The sequence below is a fragment of the Aspergillus pseudotamarii genome (assembly GCF_009193445.1).
Source record: "Aspergillus pseudotamarii strain CBS 117625 unplaced genomic scaffold BDV38scaffold_46, whole genome shotgun sequence".
Lineage (NCBI taxonomy): Eukaryota > Fungi > Ascomycota > Eurotiomycetes > Eurotiales > Aspergillaceae > Aspergillus > Aspergillus pseudotamarii.
This window is the reverse complement of record NW_022475060.1, coordinates 156719-171299: the sequence shown is the minus strand read 5'-3', so window position 1 is coordinate 171299 and position 14581 is coordinate 156719. Positions and strand designations below refer to the sequence as shown.

At 49.4% G+C, this 14581-nt stretch overlaps 7 protein-coding genes across 7 annotated transcripts; 2 read left to right on the top strand and 5 right to left on the bottom strand.

Annotated features, from left to right (window-relative positions):
• Positions 1–542: 542 nt before the first annotated feature.
• On the top strand, positions 543–1453 carry BDV38DRAFT_253068 (uncharacterized protein). Its single transcript, XM_032055206.1, has 2 exons — positions 543–1203; positions 1263–1453. The coding sequence occupies exons 1-2, from the start codon at positions 910–912 to the stop codon at positions 1332–1334; spliced, it is 366 nt and encodes a 121-aa protein (XP_031911227.1). The 5' UTR covers positions 543–909; the 3' UTR covers positions 1335–1453.
• Positions 1454–2874: 1421 nt separating this feature from the next.
• BDV38DRAFT_285170 (uncharacterized protein) lies at positions 2875–3752 on the bottom strand (the record flags this gene model as incomplete). The annotated part of the gene is made up of 2 exons (XM_032060431.1): positions 2875–3180; positions 3258–3752. 2 exons carry the CDS (start codon positions 3750–3752, stop codon positions 2875–2877), a joined length of 801 nt encoding a protein of 266 aa, XP_031911226.1.
• A 327-nt stretch (positions 3753–4079) lies between these two features.
• BDV38DRAFT_143160 (uncharacterized protein) lies at positions 4080–5073 on the bottom strand. The gene has a single exon (XM_032051475.1). The coding sequence runs from the start codon at positions 4935–4937 to the stop codon at positions 4407–4409; it is 531 nt and encodes a 176-aa protein (XP_031911225.1). The 5' UTR covers positions 4938–5073; the 3' UTR covers positions 4080–4406.
• Positions 5074–7566: 2493 nt separating this feature from the next.
• BDV38DRAFT_273014 (tRNA maturation protein LHP1) lies at positions 7567–8764 on the top strand (the record flags this gene model as incomplete). Its single annotated transcript, XM_032057603.1, has 2 exons — positions 7567–8603; positions 8659–8764. 2 exons carry the CDS (start codon positions 7567–7569, stop codon positions 8762–8764), a joined length of 1143 nt encoding a protein of 380 aa, XP_031911224.1.
• Positions 8765–9054: 290 nt separating this feature from the next.
• On the bottom strand, positions 9055–9395 carry BDV38DRAFT_285167 (uncharacterized protein; the record flags this gene model as incomplete). The annotated part of the gene is made up of 2 exons (XM_032060430.1): positions 9055–9121; positions 9241–9395. 2 exons carry the CDS (start codon positions 9393–9395, stop codon positions 9055–9057), a joined length of 222 nt encoding a protein of 73 aa, XP_031911223.1.
• Positions 9396–9993: 598 nt separating this feature from the next.
• Positions 9994–12108, bottom strand: BDV38DRAFT_273013 (putative RNA binding protein Ligatin/Tma64; the record flags this gene model as incomplete). The annotated part of the gene is made up of 3 exons (XM_032057602.1): positions 9994–11078; positions 11132–11981; positions 12088–12108. 3 exons carry the CDS (start codon positions 12106–12108, stop codon positions 9994–9996), a joined length of 1956 nt encoding a protein of 651 aa, XP_031911222.1.
• A 533-nt stretch (positions 12109–12641) lies between these two features.
• On the bottom strand, positions 12642–14291 carry BDV38DRAFT_143149 (lytic polysaccharide monooxygenase auxiliary activity family 9 protein). The gene has a single exon (XM_032051474.1). It carries the CDS (start codon positions 13778–13780, stop codon positions 12674–12676), a length of 1107 nt encoding a protein of 368 aa, XP_031911221.1. The 5' UTR covers positions 13781–14291; the 3' UTR covers positions 12642–12673.
• Between the last annotated feature and the right edge of the window lie 290 nt (positions 14292–14581).

The window sequence follows — 14581 nt, the reverse complement described above, 5'->3', positions numbered from 1 at the left end:
GGGATATTTATCTATGTGGGGTTTGCTGATTGTTGGTTCTCTGGGTAGAAAAGGGAAGATTATTAGGGGGTTACCTAGACTAAGGGGAGGAAATAAGGGGGACAGGAAGAGGGAGGAGGGATGGCAGGGATTCAATCGAGACGGAGTGGATTTGTGACTTGATGAGTGGTTTAGTTGGACTTCGGATGGCTAGGATTCTGTAGCTTCCCTTTCTACTGTATAGTGAGCAGTCCTCCTCGTAGGGTGAATCCCTTCTCCGATGATCCTTTGTTCAGATATGTCCAAACCTAGCTTGAACCTTTATGTCTCATGCCCTCGGTTGCTTCAGGACACAGTCTTCTTTACACGGTATTAAATATGTGGAACAACGCCAGCAGGATAGGAACGCAGGATACATCCAAGCCCTAAAATGAATTGTGGCCCAAGACGCCTGTCGCTTGATACTTTTCCCACTGTAAGACAATGCTCAGAACTATCAGAATTTTCTGATAAAGAGCAGTCTGACAGAAAAGGACGACTGAATAAAACGCCGTAGTGCTCACATGGCCTGGTATTAGGATCCACAAAGTCCAACGACAATATAACTTCAATGATAGCCTCTACAGGTTTAGTCTCTTATGCCATCGCCCAACACTTGCTTAATGCTGAGTCATTTCGGTATTCCAGTTAAAACATGACTCCTCTAAGTGCCGGCATAATCATGTTGAAAACCATCACATCGGCACGCCTCCTTTGAGACAGTTCCTTGTCTAATTGCCTGTACAAAAGCCCAATGGATGGAAAGGCACAATCAATCCAAAGCCGTCAATCCAGACGAAAGGACGTGAGATCCGATTGAGCCCCTATCCTTTGTTATCTATGATGTCTTAAAGCGCCACACGGCTCCCATCGATCGGTATTTCTCATATTATGCCAACATATTTCTCATGCGACACTTTCCCTACAAGAACAGCATTCAAATCCATGGATACCGAACTATCTTCAAGATCGTCCAGTATGCTCAAAAGACCAGCGACCAACTTATGGCCAGAGGTCCCCTCCAAGAACGTCACGCAACGAGCCCTCAAGAAACTCAAACAAGTGCCTGGATCTCCGTCTTCAAATCCATCAACAACCCCACAATTTCCAATCTTTACTACGGATGATCACAACTTGAAACTCTTCGCGAGACATGGTGGTCCTGATCTCACTGATATCCGAGGTGTAAGCATTCATACTATACACCAGCTTAGAGTCATGACCTCTAACAACGAGTTTAATAGTATTGTTCGCCAACGAATACGTTGCATTCGAAGAGGGAGTCTGTGTTTGGGACTACTGGGTCCCAGGACTAGGGAGATCCTAAGCCGATATGTTTTCCTGACGAACGATATTCGTATTTTGGTGCTAGCGAGGCTTTTTCTTTCACTGAGTTAAACGGGTGAGCCTCTATGCTTCGATTGGTATATTGCCTGGCGGAATGATATTAAGTTTCCCGCAGCTGGACAATGTATAGTACGTAGAAATGTCGTGGCTTTCTCAAGCCGCTGGCCTGGTTTCAAGGTGGATCGTTGATCCTTCTCGTTCTTTATGCTCAATTTCTTCTTCATAGACTTCTGAATATCAAGAAGTCCGTAGATTCCCATGGTGTACATATGCCGCCAATCCATGAATTCATCATATTACCTCTTTGAGTCTTGGATCAAGCATTGCATGAGCTGATCCCTTACCCTTTCACTTTCCCAGGTACAAATGCTACAAGAGAATTGAGAAAAAAAATCTCACAAGCCTACTATGTTTGGCATGGGGCCACTGCGCCAATTCTATACCATGAAAGAACACTTGAGTGGAGTGTTGAAGGGTTTAGGCCTTTTTTAGGACCATTTCCAAATCTTCTGGATTACTCAACGGTTAACTGAGAGCACCCTTTCTCACTGGCCTGACTTGTTATGGACACAAGCCAATCCCATGTCACTAGTAAGATGGCGCAAAAGCGCAGAAAGATTCGGTGTCTTTTCGAAGATAGAACCTTCAATATAGTCGAGACATTGTGGAAGAATGCCACAATGGTCTTCCAAGTTGTGACAGCAACTCGCTTCCCTTTCTGGTTATGTGGCAGCTGGTTTATGGACCATGTTGTTGTGCTGTTTTGAGATGCAGAACAGAAGATATTAATACGAAAGATATACTAGAAGGATCGAATTGAGGTTATGACTTCCAAATCCCACAGACTCGGTCACTGGAGATGTAATACTACGAGGGCACGGATACCATATCGGTAGGATCTGCAGACAAGGGCAGGATCACGGTGTTAACTGATATAGCAATGGTGAAGTTAGTAGGTCGGCGACTGCTGGAGCAACCGATGAAATACCTGACAAGATATTGTTTCTGGCAATTTTGTGGCTAAACGGGGAACTATACGCGGCTCCCCGTCAGCCGTAAATCACGCTGTTTCAGGCTGTAGTACGATACAAATGATGCCCTTGTCTGAAGCTACACGCGAAAGTCATTGGACTAGCACGTGAGACAGTATAGATTCAGAGTTTCTGCTGGTGCCTTGATACGTATAGTTGGGTATAGGTCGATAGGCTTGACTATTTATATGTAGTCAGCAATTCTCGAATGGTATCAGATGTATCGCATTGCTCATGATGTGTTTACTCAACAAGTAGCTGACATGGGTCACACCGGGTAGAACAACACGAAAGATTCATGCTACCGGCTATAGATACTCATAACTAGCACTTACGAGTGATAAAATCTCGGAAGTAAATCAGCCTAATAAGTGAGTAGGGCTGAAGAAATAGTAATTGTCCATCAGCAACCACTTCGGAGACATAGTATACAATTTACGGCTACAGTCAGGTGTATGGTAAACCACTCGAAGTCAACTCATCCTCCACTATCCTCACCTAGCTTCCTTTTCTTGCTAACGCCACTTGTGGCTTTGGTGAACATACTATCCAACTTCTGCTGTCCTTTCTCGTGTTTCTCTACCTTTACTTTCTCTGATGCCAGTACTGGAGGCAGGCCTTGAACACGCTGCTTGGCATCCTCTAGAAGCTCGACTTCTCGGTCACGTTGTTTCTTGACAGTTGGAACGGACCATGAGTTAGACGAGGCGGACTTGTACGCCAACTTATACTTGGACCCAGTAAGGTTTGTCTCATATGTGTTGGCATCAATCTTTTTGACAAACTAAGAACAGTGAGATAGGCACTCTTGGCTCAGGTTCTGCTATTGGTTTCTAGGTCAAAAAAAAAGGACGAACGTACCTGGTGTGCTACAATGAGCCAGTGATACTCCGTGCCGACAGGAGCACCGCTACCCTCCGGTGCCTTCCTCGCTCGTCTCTTATTGGTCTGATAATCGACCCGCCATAGATCTGGTTCCTCCTTCGTTTCCTTCCACACGCCTTGGTCATAATTCCAAGTATGAGATCCTCCCACTGCCATGCCCGAGTAGACCTGTCCTTTGTAGGATTTGAGCATGTTATATCCTCCCGCCCCTACAGCATATTCCGGTCTTCCATGTTGGACGGTATTTCCCGATTCTTCCGACATCTCTTCATCTTCGTCAAGGATCACGGGTGGCTCAACGTCTTCATCGTGGCGAGGGCTTCGTAGGCTACCCATCAAGCCTCTCTCCTGGGCCTCTGATGCCCCAATTCCAGCATCCTCATCCGCCACTGGGGCGTTCTTTTCGGAGAGTGGAGGGGAGGGTGGTTTCTGAGTCGTGGAAGCCGTTCTCCTTACGCGTTTCGGAGGCATGTTGACTTAATTTAACAGATAGTGTATGGTCAGGCAGAGCGATGTATGGGTGTTGAAGGTGGAGAGTGGTACGAATGTGATGTGGTGGCATGACGTCATGGCAGCCACTCCGAAATATTAAATTCCATTCTATTTATAACCTCTCTAACATTTTGTGGCACATATTTTACCCCATAGGTACAGCACCCTTACGCTATGATATCACATTGGTTGTGCAGTAAGGACCATCATTTGCAGGACACTATTTGGCGGAGTGCATTCCTGCATCCTCATGGCCAGCGACATATGAGAGAGACTTGGGGTAACGGTGCTCGTGACACTGGTGCAGAGTGTGGTTGAGAGAGAATACAGAGTAAACATATTTTATTTTAGCTCGCGATGGCAGTTTGACGGTGAGATCGCTCACATCTCACACACCCACTGAAGTAAGTGGAGTAAAAATCCATCGATCTTCCCTCCGACGTCATTTCTGCCTGTGAACTTCTCGATGTGGAGAAAGATTTTTTTTAAACTCGGTCAGAGTTATTGGCTAGTATCTCGGGAGCCAACCACGATCTGCGTGTGGAGGAAATTCGGGGTTCTCACGGTTGGGACCTCCGAATAATAATCCAATCCCGAGGATGCGAAGGCCCTAGCATTACCGAATCGGGAAATTTAGATGGAAGTGCAGAAGACTTGAAAGAGCCAAAAAGAAAAACCCCACGCAAGACCTCCACTTCTTTTTGCTTGTGACCGACAAACCATCGTCGGGGCCCAACCTCCCTTGAACTCCGTTCTTGGATCTCCATCAATCAGAGCGATCGACATTTTTATCTTTTCAGAGGGCATATCGCGGGTGTGGCATCTGCCCTTGCGCACACGCACACGCACACACAAAGGTGCCTCGTCCACCACAATGACTGGGGGAGGATCCATACTGGAAGGAAACTCAGGGAATCCTTGGCGAATAATCTGCAAGTTCGTCTTCTCCCGGGACCTAAACTCTCTGTCGTTACCCGAAACATCAAAAGGGGTGGACATGATAAATACAGCCATAACCCCCCGGGGGAGTTGACCTCTTCCCTCTAAAAATTCCTCATAGTCATGTTTGTTATTCCCAGAAGTCATCCAATCCCCCTGCATCTCGGATATCACTACTCTATTCGAAACCCCTGAGCACATAATAGTGCCGCGGCTAACACACATTCGCTTGGATCCTGGTCTCACTACTACATGCGACCCCTCCGTTCCTTCTTCACTTCCTCGGTCCAGTCTCTACTTCTACGGAAGTAGTCTCCGTTTACGCCTCGTCGCCGGTGCCGATGATCTCTCCTGTTTAAATTCTCACGGCTTCCCTCGTTGACATCGTAAAATTTTCCGCTCGTTCTTCCACCTTTTCTCCCCCCCTCGTGACCGGTTGAAGTCACGGGTCTGCCTTCCCATCCCGTGACCGGCATTCCATCACGGGCTGTCAGATTTTACTTTCTCAAGGATCCCCCGAAAGTTAATCCCCGCGTGTCATAAACATGCGCGACATGCCGTCCAGATTTATTGAAATCCTTGACCCCGAAAGTTCTCATTTCCGTATGTCTGATGCCGACGTCCGGCTGGAAGATGTCCTCGCGGACCAAGAGGCTATCGCCAGCCGGCCCCGTTCCTCCACGCAATCGTCGACTAAAGCGGGTCTCGATAAAGACCGGATATATCGGGAGGGCCCATCGTCGCCACAACAGCGGTGGAAACGCTTGAGCACGATCCTGGTCCCTGCGAGACGGGGTTCCAACTAGACCGAGGATTTCTCCTACCACGTTCACGCTAGACGTGATCATCACCATCGGAATATACAATATTCCCGACGGGGATTGAATACATTCCATGCGCTATGGTTCTTCCCTGTCCAGTGAGACCCAAATTAGAATTGATCTGCCCATGATTATGGTATGCGGATAACGACCGAACGATTACGGAGTACAGCGGTTATGGCATCTGGTATTTACGAATGATTCTGGTTTAGCATACAATTTGGTTGCGTTTACATTCCTGATCCACAGTAGCGGATCTCTTTCTCACAACCCTTGATACCCCCTATGCAGTGTCAACAACGTCGTCTTTTGACTGTTTTTTTTCCCTTTGCTTCTCGACGCATACATTTATGAGTGTATGTCGGTTGAGTACAATTCCTTCACACTCTGCTCGCCACTTATGAAACTATGATTGTAATGCCTTGAAAGAGCGCTCACAATGACTTGCTGGATACACGATGTCATTCTCCCATACAATTAGAATTAAAAGCATACACTGAAAGTTGTGTACTATGTAGAATATCATGGCTACTTTTTTTTCTTAATTTACAAAGCAGAACGTGATCCTTCGGATAGGAAAAAAAGATTATACATACAAAGGGCGGTAGAGCGGATCTTCTCCGGCGTTAGTCCAAAAGGTTTTATGTAACTGGCCACGATTAAAGTTCAATAACACGCCCAAAACCCTGAAAGGCCAAAGTCACCGGACGATACTTACAGTAGATCAGTTACCAATGCCCCCAATGGGCTTCCATCTCTCCAGCTTCGCTGAACTGTTAAGTTGCATATGTGAGTCACCCCACTCACTTCAAGCAGGGTGAGACGGGACTGGCCATACCTTACCCAGCGCAGAATAGCTGATCTACAACGGCATCCACCATTCAGAGAATTATGGTGACGAACAATTGCCATTATCCTCCTTTCAACAGCAGTTGCCCAGAGCATAGGCCTCCATTTCTAACTGCTTAGCTATGCTTTGGTTCATGATTCACGGGATCTGAACAACTATCTCATTGTCATTGGTGCTACCTGTACCAGAGACTACTAGCTGACAGTGCAGAACTTTAGCTCCACCACCTATTGGAAACAGTCTAGGCCTTCCCTATTTTTGGGGCTCTTGCTGAAATTGGTTTTTCTCCAACTGATGGCCCTTTGAGTTCGGGGTGGTCGCATATCCCCACCATGTACATGCTATATACGTAGCGAACATGTTTGTTCCCATAGCAGGAACTCGTTATTTTTACTATGGAAGCACTTCGAAGTCTTCTCACTATACAATATAGTGTATTTTAAACCTCAGAGCAGAATTGAATATCTGCTACGCAACGAGGATCATGGCACTTTAATAAGAATGCATTACATCATTAAGCAAGACTCTGGATACAGTAAGAACACACGTGACTGTGTCTTCAATAGCAGCAGAGCTGATGTGAGAGAAATCTTGAATAGGCTGCGCCTCCAGGCGGCTTTGCTTTCATATTTCCTAAACAGGTTAGTCTCAGCTGATTTCCAAGTCCGGCCTAGCGCCAACCTATTCTGTATGCCTCAGGCAGTGACAGTGGCTGAAGCTCCAGAAAATTTCCCCTCTTTCGCCGCGCATTGCTCCGACTACTTTTTTTTTTCTTTCTCACATCGGAGATAAGAACGATATTTGCTTGCAAGTGTCTCATTCTTTAAGGGTCTGTTTTTGCGCTCAAATCACTAGATTTGTTTGCGTATATCCTAGGTAGGACATTTGCCCTTTCTGCTGAATTAATTCTGCGTCCTCCGCATGGCTCTGGCGCGAATCTCGAGTCAGTGTCCTTGTCCAAAGGAACGGATTCACTCACGTGTAGAGATGACTCCGCGCTCTGCTTTTCAATGCCTTTTATCTACTTTCCCATAGACCGTATCATTGATCTGGAAAACGCGTGTCGACATTTGCACTAACTAATAATTGACAATTAGGAGTCGCGCATTTATCTGTACCACTTTTTTTTCTTCTCCGTTGACCCCTCATCTCCCTTGTCGCACGACAAAATCACACATTCACCATGTCTGCCGAACAGAACGTCGCCAACACCGAGGCCGAGAAGGATGTCCAGAATGTCCTGGCCGAATTGAAGGGTGGAGCCGAGACTAACGGCGCCGAGAAGAAGGAGGAGCCCTCCACCGAAGACGCAGAGGAAGCCCGCATCGTCGCGGCCGCTGCCCAGCTCGGTGAGAAGTCCGCGAAGGCTGAGGAGGACAAGGAGCGTGAGAACCGCGGTCGTGGACCCCGTCGCAACAACGCCAAGTTCGACCCTTCGTCTCAGAAGGAGACCGACGACCCTGTCGAGATCCGCAAGCAGGTCGAGTTCTACTTCTCCGACTCCAACCTCCCCATGGACAAGTTCCTCCTCTCCAAGGTCGGTGGTAGCCAGAACCGCGCTGTTCCTTTGGAACTCCTGCACTCTTTCAAGCGCATGCGTCGCTTCCAGCCTTTCAGCGCGATTGTTGAGGCGCTGAAGACTTCCGAGGTGCTGGACTTGGTCGATAACGAGACTGCCGTCCGCCGCAAGACTCCTCTTCCCGAAAGTGTCACTGAGACCCATGACCCCAGCGTTGTGAAGGTGTTCGAGGATAAGGCTATGGACCGCAGCATCTACGCTAAGGGATTCGGTGAGGAGGGTCCCACCACCCAGCTGGAGATTGAGGAGTTCTTCGCCCCCCACGGCCCTGTCAACGCCATCCGTCTTCGTCGTGCCAACGACAAGACCTTCAAGGGCAGCGTCTTCGTTGAGTTCGAGTCCGAGGAGAAGCAGAAGGCATTCCTCGCTCTGGCACCCAAGCCCCAGTGGAAGGGCCAGGATCTGAACATCAAGAGCAAGCGAGAGTACTGCGACGAGAAGGTGCGCGATATCGAGGCCGGCCGCATCAAGCCCAGCGGTAACCGTCCGCGTGGCCGGGGTGGTTTCCGGGGCCGTGGCCGTGGCCGCCAGAACGACAACCGTGACTGGAGGGAGCGTCGCGCCGAGGATCAGAAGCGCGGTTTCAACGGCGACAAGAAGGCGGAGCCCAAGGAGCCTCGTGAGATCCAGAAGGACGCTCGGTAAGCATCCATGACTCCCCCACCGAGAATGGACCAACCAACTAACCAAACCTAGTGGTGTCCCCGTCGTACAAAGCACTGCCGACGCTGGCCAGAAGCGCGCCCGCGAGGATGAAGCCAACGGCGACCACCCGGCCAAGAAGGTCGACGCAAAGGAGTAATGATATGCGACTGATCTGTGGTTTTTTTTTTCGATAGAGAATTGTTTCACATTGACGGGATGTAAAGCACAAGTATCATACTGACTTGGCTGGGCTTTCAATTTTCTTTTTTTTTTCTTTTCTTTCATGCTGGCACTTGGAATTTAAAAAAGGATTCTGACGTGGGACTTATAATGGCGTTGTGTCAAGTCTATTATTGCTGTTCATAAGACAAACAAAAGTTCCATATTCCTTCCATCTTCAGAAACAGTCCTAGAAAAAATAATAGGAAGAAAGATAGGAAGGGAGGTTTACTCCTCAAACTCCAGATCATAAGCCAAGGTATCCTCACACAACTCCTCCCTCAACTTATGAACCCTATACCACACTCAATGTCAACACAGTCCCTACATACCCAAACTCAACCACCCTCCAACCCCAAAACCAACCCCAAAAAGAGACAAAGGGAGAGAGAGAGAGAGAGAGAGAGAACATACTCCAAATGCGCCGGATGCGCCGCATAAACCGCAACATCCTCCTTTTTATCCAAAACGGCCACAAGCCCCATATCGAAGCCCTTAGCGCGGGGCACGGAGATCGGCAACGGCGGGTTAGTCTTCAGGGATCGGAGACCGGGGATCTGGCCGACCATTGCTTAGGAGATTTTGGTCCAGTTTGCTAGTTGGGTGGGTGTGACGCCTTGTTTGAGACGGAAGAGAACTGTTCATGTTTTTATTTTCCTTTGTTAGTACTGTACTGTAGTTTGGGGGGTTTGGGTCTGGGTTGGGGTTTTCGGGGGGGATATGAGGGATGGACGTTGTTGGATGGTGGGGGACGTACCGACGTGGTAGACTGGCATCTTTCTTCTTTATTTTCTTTTCTTTTCTTTTCTTGTCTTGTCTTTTGGTTTTAGGGACGATGTTGGGTTTCGAGAGGGTTGTGAGTGTTTTGGGGAGATGTGTGAGGTTGGGGTATGGCTGGCTTTATTTACATGGGTGTAATGAGGGGAGAAAGAGTCGGGGAATGAATGTCCGGGGATGAATCATTCCTCGGCGTGTCTCCGATCGGGTAGTCCGGTTTGGGGATGGGATCTGATCTGATCTGATTTTCATTCATTTTTAGGATGAATTGTTTGATCGGAGCTTAAGGTACTATTTACTATATTGTAGGATATGTTATCCTGTGGAAGAAATGGTAGATTGTTATTCCAATCGCTATCATGAAATCATGTCAATATAACAAATGTCTAACTATTTCTTCTTCTTGGTCTTATCCACCACGTCGATCCATTGCGTCCTCAGACCTCGTCGCACAAGGGCCGTTTCCAATGCGCGTCGCTGATCGCCCTGGACAAGCACCTCCATAACGCCTTTCGGAGCGCCGTTGGCCTGCGCTACGCTCGTGCTACTGGCACACTTCTTCTGAAGCTCCTCGGCCAGCAGACTGGGGATGATACCGAACACCTCCAGGTTTGAAACCTTGGTGACGGTCTTCGAGCCCGTGCGGCGCTCCAGAGTCACCGTTACCGTCGGGGCCGCGCCGGGTTTGGGCTTCACGTCTGCTAGAGTCTGTCCAGCTCGGAGAATGGCGTAGTGTGCGGTCATCAGGCTGTGGTCTTCCACGATGCGTTTCAGAAGTCCATCGCGGGTCGTCTTTCTCCGTGCAATCGTACTCTTGTCCTCGGAGGAAGAGGTAGTGAAGATGGTGTTGGCGAGGAAGGGGTTGAGGGAGATGATACGGCGGTTCTGCTTGTCGATGATGGGAGGGTCTTGAGATTGGAGGTACTGATCGAGATGATTGGACACATCGGAGTATTTGTAGTAATTCTGAGGGTTTGTGCTGGACAATGCTGGGAATATTGTCGGGGTCAGCTTCTGCGTGGGCCGATACAGTGTCTGAACTGTGAGCGTTTGGCCGACAGCAGGGTCACCGCCCGTGGCTTCGGGCTTCTTATTCGCAGATGCGGTTGGCTTCTTAGCATTCTCAAGGGCAGACTTGGAGGGAAGCCGGTACGGGACAAACTGCTCGACGAGGCGGTCATTGAAGTCCACATCTAGGATAATAGTCTCTTGGCCACTCCGATCCTTGGACTTGACAAGTTGTTGCTTATCAAGATACTTGATAAACTTCTTGACATTCTTCCAACTGGTTTTCTTGATTTGGTAGTATTGGGCCTGCTGCGCGGAGAAGATCGGGAGGTAGGGTGTAATCATATTCGAGATCAAGAAAGAGGGTTGGACGGGAAGGGACAGCCCGTGATTAGGAGCAGATGGGTTGTCCTGCTTAAGCTTATATAGTGAGTAGATAAACGCCTTCGTGAAGGCTTCATCAATTTCTGTGCGACATTAGCCATCTGAGAAGGTGAAGTGGGACTTGATTAGGACCTACCTTTCGTCGACGGCTCCTTTTCCTCTACAGGAGCTGGTTCGTCAAGCGGTGCTTCTGCAGATTCAGCAGGTTCTTGGTTACCCGCCGCTTGAGAGCTTTCGCCCTGGTCCAGGGTCAACTCGTCAACCTTTTCTTCAATTTCATCTACCTCCTCGTCACCTTCCAGCTCTTCCTCATCCCAGCCCGGCAGATACTCCGGCGCGGGTTGACCGGGACGCGACGAGGAGCTCCAGGCCCATAACTCATCGCCCTCCCAATGCAGACCTCGAACCGCATGACCCTTAGTGCCTTGTACCTCCCCTAAAGCCGAGACATCAATCTCGCACACTCCAACGAAAAGCGGCACGGTGTGTCGATCCAAGCTAGCGACCGCAACTACCGCCCCCTCGACCGCACGCTTGGGGAAAGGCGGCTCGTTCGCGAGACCTGGGGTCATCAGGTCTGCCCCTCCGTGCAGTTTGCGCATGACCATCTCCGGGGTGTATAGCAAGGGTACTAGGTTGGGATTATTCCATAAGGTATAGACTGTGGGGTAGAGACGGCCGTCAGCCCCGGGTCCGTGTTCGAGCTTGAACCACAGGATGCGTTCCTCCCCTCCTGGATGTGATCCCACGTATACGGTGCCCTGTACCTCTCGAAGCTGGGGTCCTGCAGTTGTTGTAAAGCGTGCCGACAACGAGTTATCGGGAAGGAGGGCATTCCGAATGGATGTAAGGTTCGACGCGGGGTTGGACGCTGTCGAGTCTTCGCCGACAGGCGCGCTGGAAGGGATTTCGATCTTATAGTCGCTGATTATTTGGTCGGCGATTTTTCGACGGTCAGAAGACCGTAAGGGCGATAGGTTCTTGATCTACTTGCTGTTCAGCCTCATATTTCCTCTGAAACTTTTCTTGCGCCGTTCATGGCAGAGCCGTAGACAGGCTTCGGCGAAGCAATGCGGGGGAGGGGTTACTCACCGTAGGCTTTTTCTTAAACATGGTGGAGAATTATGAGAAGGGAATGGTTAGGAAATACAACAAAGTCAAGTATATTTTGGCCGATACCATGCACTCTAGCAAATGCGACCGTCGGCCAGGGCTTGGGAGAAAGAGCTGGTGGTAAAAGAATTAAATGACGGAGCCATGCAATTGTTTGTCCCGCAGTAACAATCGGCCGCTATTCCCCTTTCATCGGCAATCACCTGTCGCTTTTTGCCCTATGAACACCACTTGAGAGGGCGACTCGTCAAGTTAGCATTATGCTCAAATATGACCAAACAAACTCAGCGAAGTTCTATCGAAGATTTACATGGGAATGAGTTTGACATTTTGCATAACAAAATGAATGCGTTTCGTCTACTATGTTAATCTTTTACCAGAAGATTTGCTGGCCTACACCCGAAAATTCAACTGTAATAGTGCAATGTATAATATTTTTCCTAGTTACACACAAAGTTGGATTCCGGATCCTCATCAAGGCAAAATAGTAGTTCAACGGTGAAAAGATCGAATATAAAGTCTAAAGAAGGTCTATTCGGTCCGAAACCACTTCACGATGGCAAATCTATGCAGAGATGTCACGAGCGTGGATCTTGTCGGTGACAAGCCAAGAGAGAGTCTGCTTGATAACGTTCAAGAGCTCGTCAGCGCTCAGAGAGTTGAAGTAATCGGTCAGGTCGCCGGAGCTGGAGCTGGATCCAGAGCCAGAGCTGGCGCCAGAGCTAGCGGTGGGAGTGGAAGCAGCAGCCGAAGAGCTGGTGGCCTGGACGTGGGTCTGAGCGGGAGCAGAGCCAGTGACAGTGACGCTGGCAACAGCAGTGGAGGTCTGGTAAGCGGTGGCGGTGCTAGTCTGGACAGGAGCAGCAGTGGCAGAAGCAGAAGCACTGGCGGTAGCGGAGGGAGCGGCGCTGGAGCTGCCGGAGGAGCCGCCAGAAGAGCTGCCAGAGTAGAGAGCAGGGCCGGGGATGGTGTAGGAGGACAGGGTCTGGTAGATGTTGACCAGGATACCAGGGTCGGTGTCCTTGTAGAGAGCAGTACCGAGGGTACCCTCGGGCTTGTCGCTACCACCGCCGGTGACCTTGAAGTTGAGACACTGGGGGTAGTTCTGAGCGCCATCCTTGTTGCCCGCGGAGTGAAGGGCAATGATTTCGTGACGCATAACATAGTTGCCGGCGGCAATGCTGCTGGGAATGGTCACGGTCCAGCTGTTGTTGCTGGAGATCAGGTTGTCGGAAGCCCAAGTGTTGTCACTGCCGCTGATGAGGCCCTTCTCATCGATCTTGAAGAACTCGAGCTGGGTCTTGTCGACAGTGGCGCAGTCACCGTTGCAGTTGGCGAGGTAGGTGATGACAGGACCCTTGTGACTCTCGGGCCAGTCAGTCCACTGCAGCTCGACCTGCTTGCCAGCAGCGACCTCAGCAGAGATAGCGCCGTTCTTGGCGTTCTTGTGGCAGATAATGTCGGCATCGGCATATGAGCTACCGTCAACGAATCCGAGGTCGGTGGCATCAGTCGACCATCCAATGACCTTGGGGGGGTCAGACATGTAGTGGTAGGACATGTCATATCCAGAGTAGTACTGTCCGTCAACGACGGCACCAGAGACGTAACCGTGACCGGCGACCAAAGCGGCCGAGCCGAGGACGACACCAGCAATCTTAGCGATAGACATTTTGATAGGGGAAATTTTTGAACTGATCAACGCGCAGCGTTTCTCGTGGTTTGAAAGGACCGAAGTGGGAAGGGATGAAAAGAATGATCTTCAATCAATGAAGACAGTATAAGAGAAGGAAGAGAATGGCAGGTTCCAAGACCCTAAAGAAAGAAAGGAATGTAAAGCTGATGAGGAAGAGAAGGATACGTTAACCATCATCGCGAGATGACTGCTTTTATAATGCTGTCGGTCATAGTCTTCAAGATGTCGAGACTGGGCAAACGCTCAGACCAGACTACTTCGAAATTAATGAAGGTTCATTGTCGATAGCTCTGCTACACATAGATTAAGTCCAGCACCCAACTCCACTACCGGTCTAATTTTCCGATAGGAGGAGATTCACCTCGATTAGCGATAGTGCTGTGGAAGAGTCTGAGATTGATGAAAGACAAGCACTTGCCTGCAGGTCCACCAACGCCCAGGGAAATTTAGTGTCCAAGAGCGAGACGCTCCGCCAGGAACATTGACTATTTGGGAGCTAGTGTCACCCATACCAGACAGACAACCTATGTAGGGTTCGGGCGTTTACCCTAACGGTTTGCTACCGACTGGGCGGCTGGGCCGTGAGTGGAGGCGTGGGGCCTCCTCAGGCTACCCTAGGCGCTTGCCTCTGACAGTCTAGGTTTCAACTTCGGGATTTTCACTTGGTCTCTGGACTGCCAAGAATTAAGTTCCCCCTTCGTATGACGAGATGCAATTTCCTGCTCCTCTGTACCTATACTCAAACTCTACTATGCCATGTGGAATAATCATGGACGT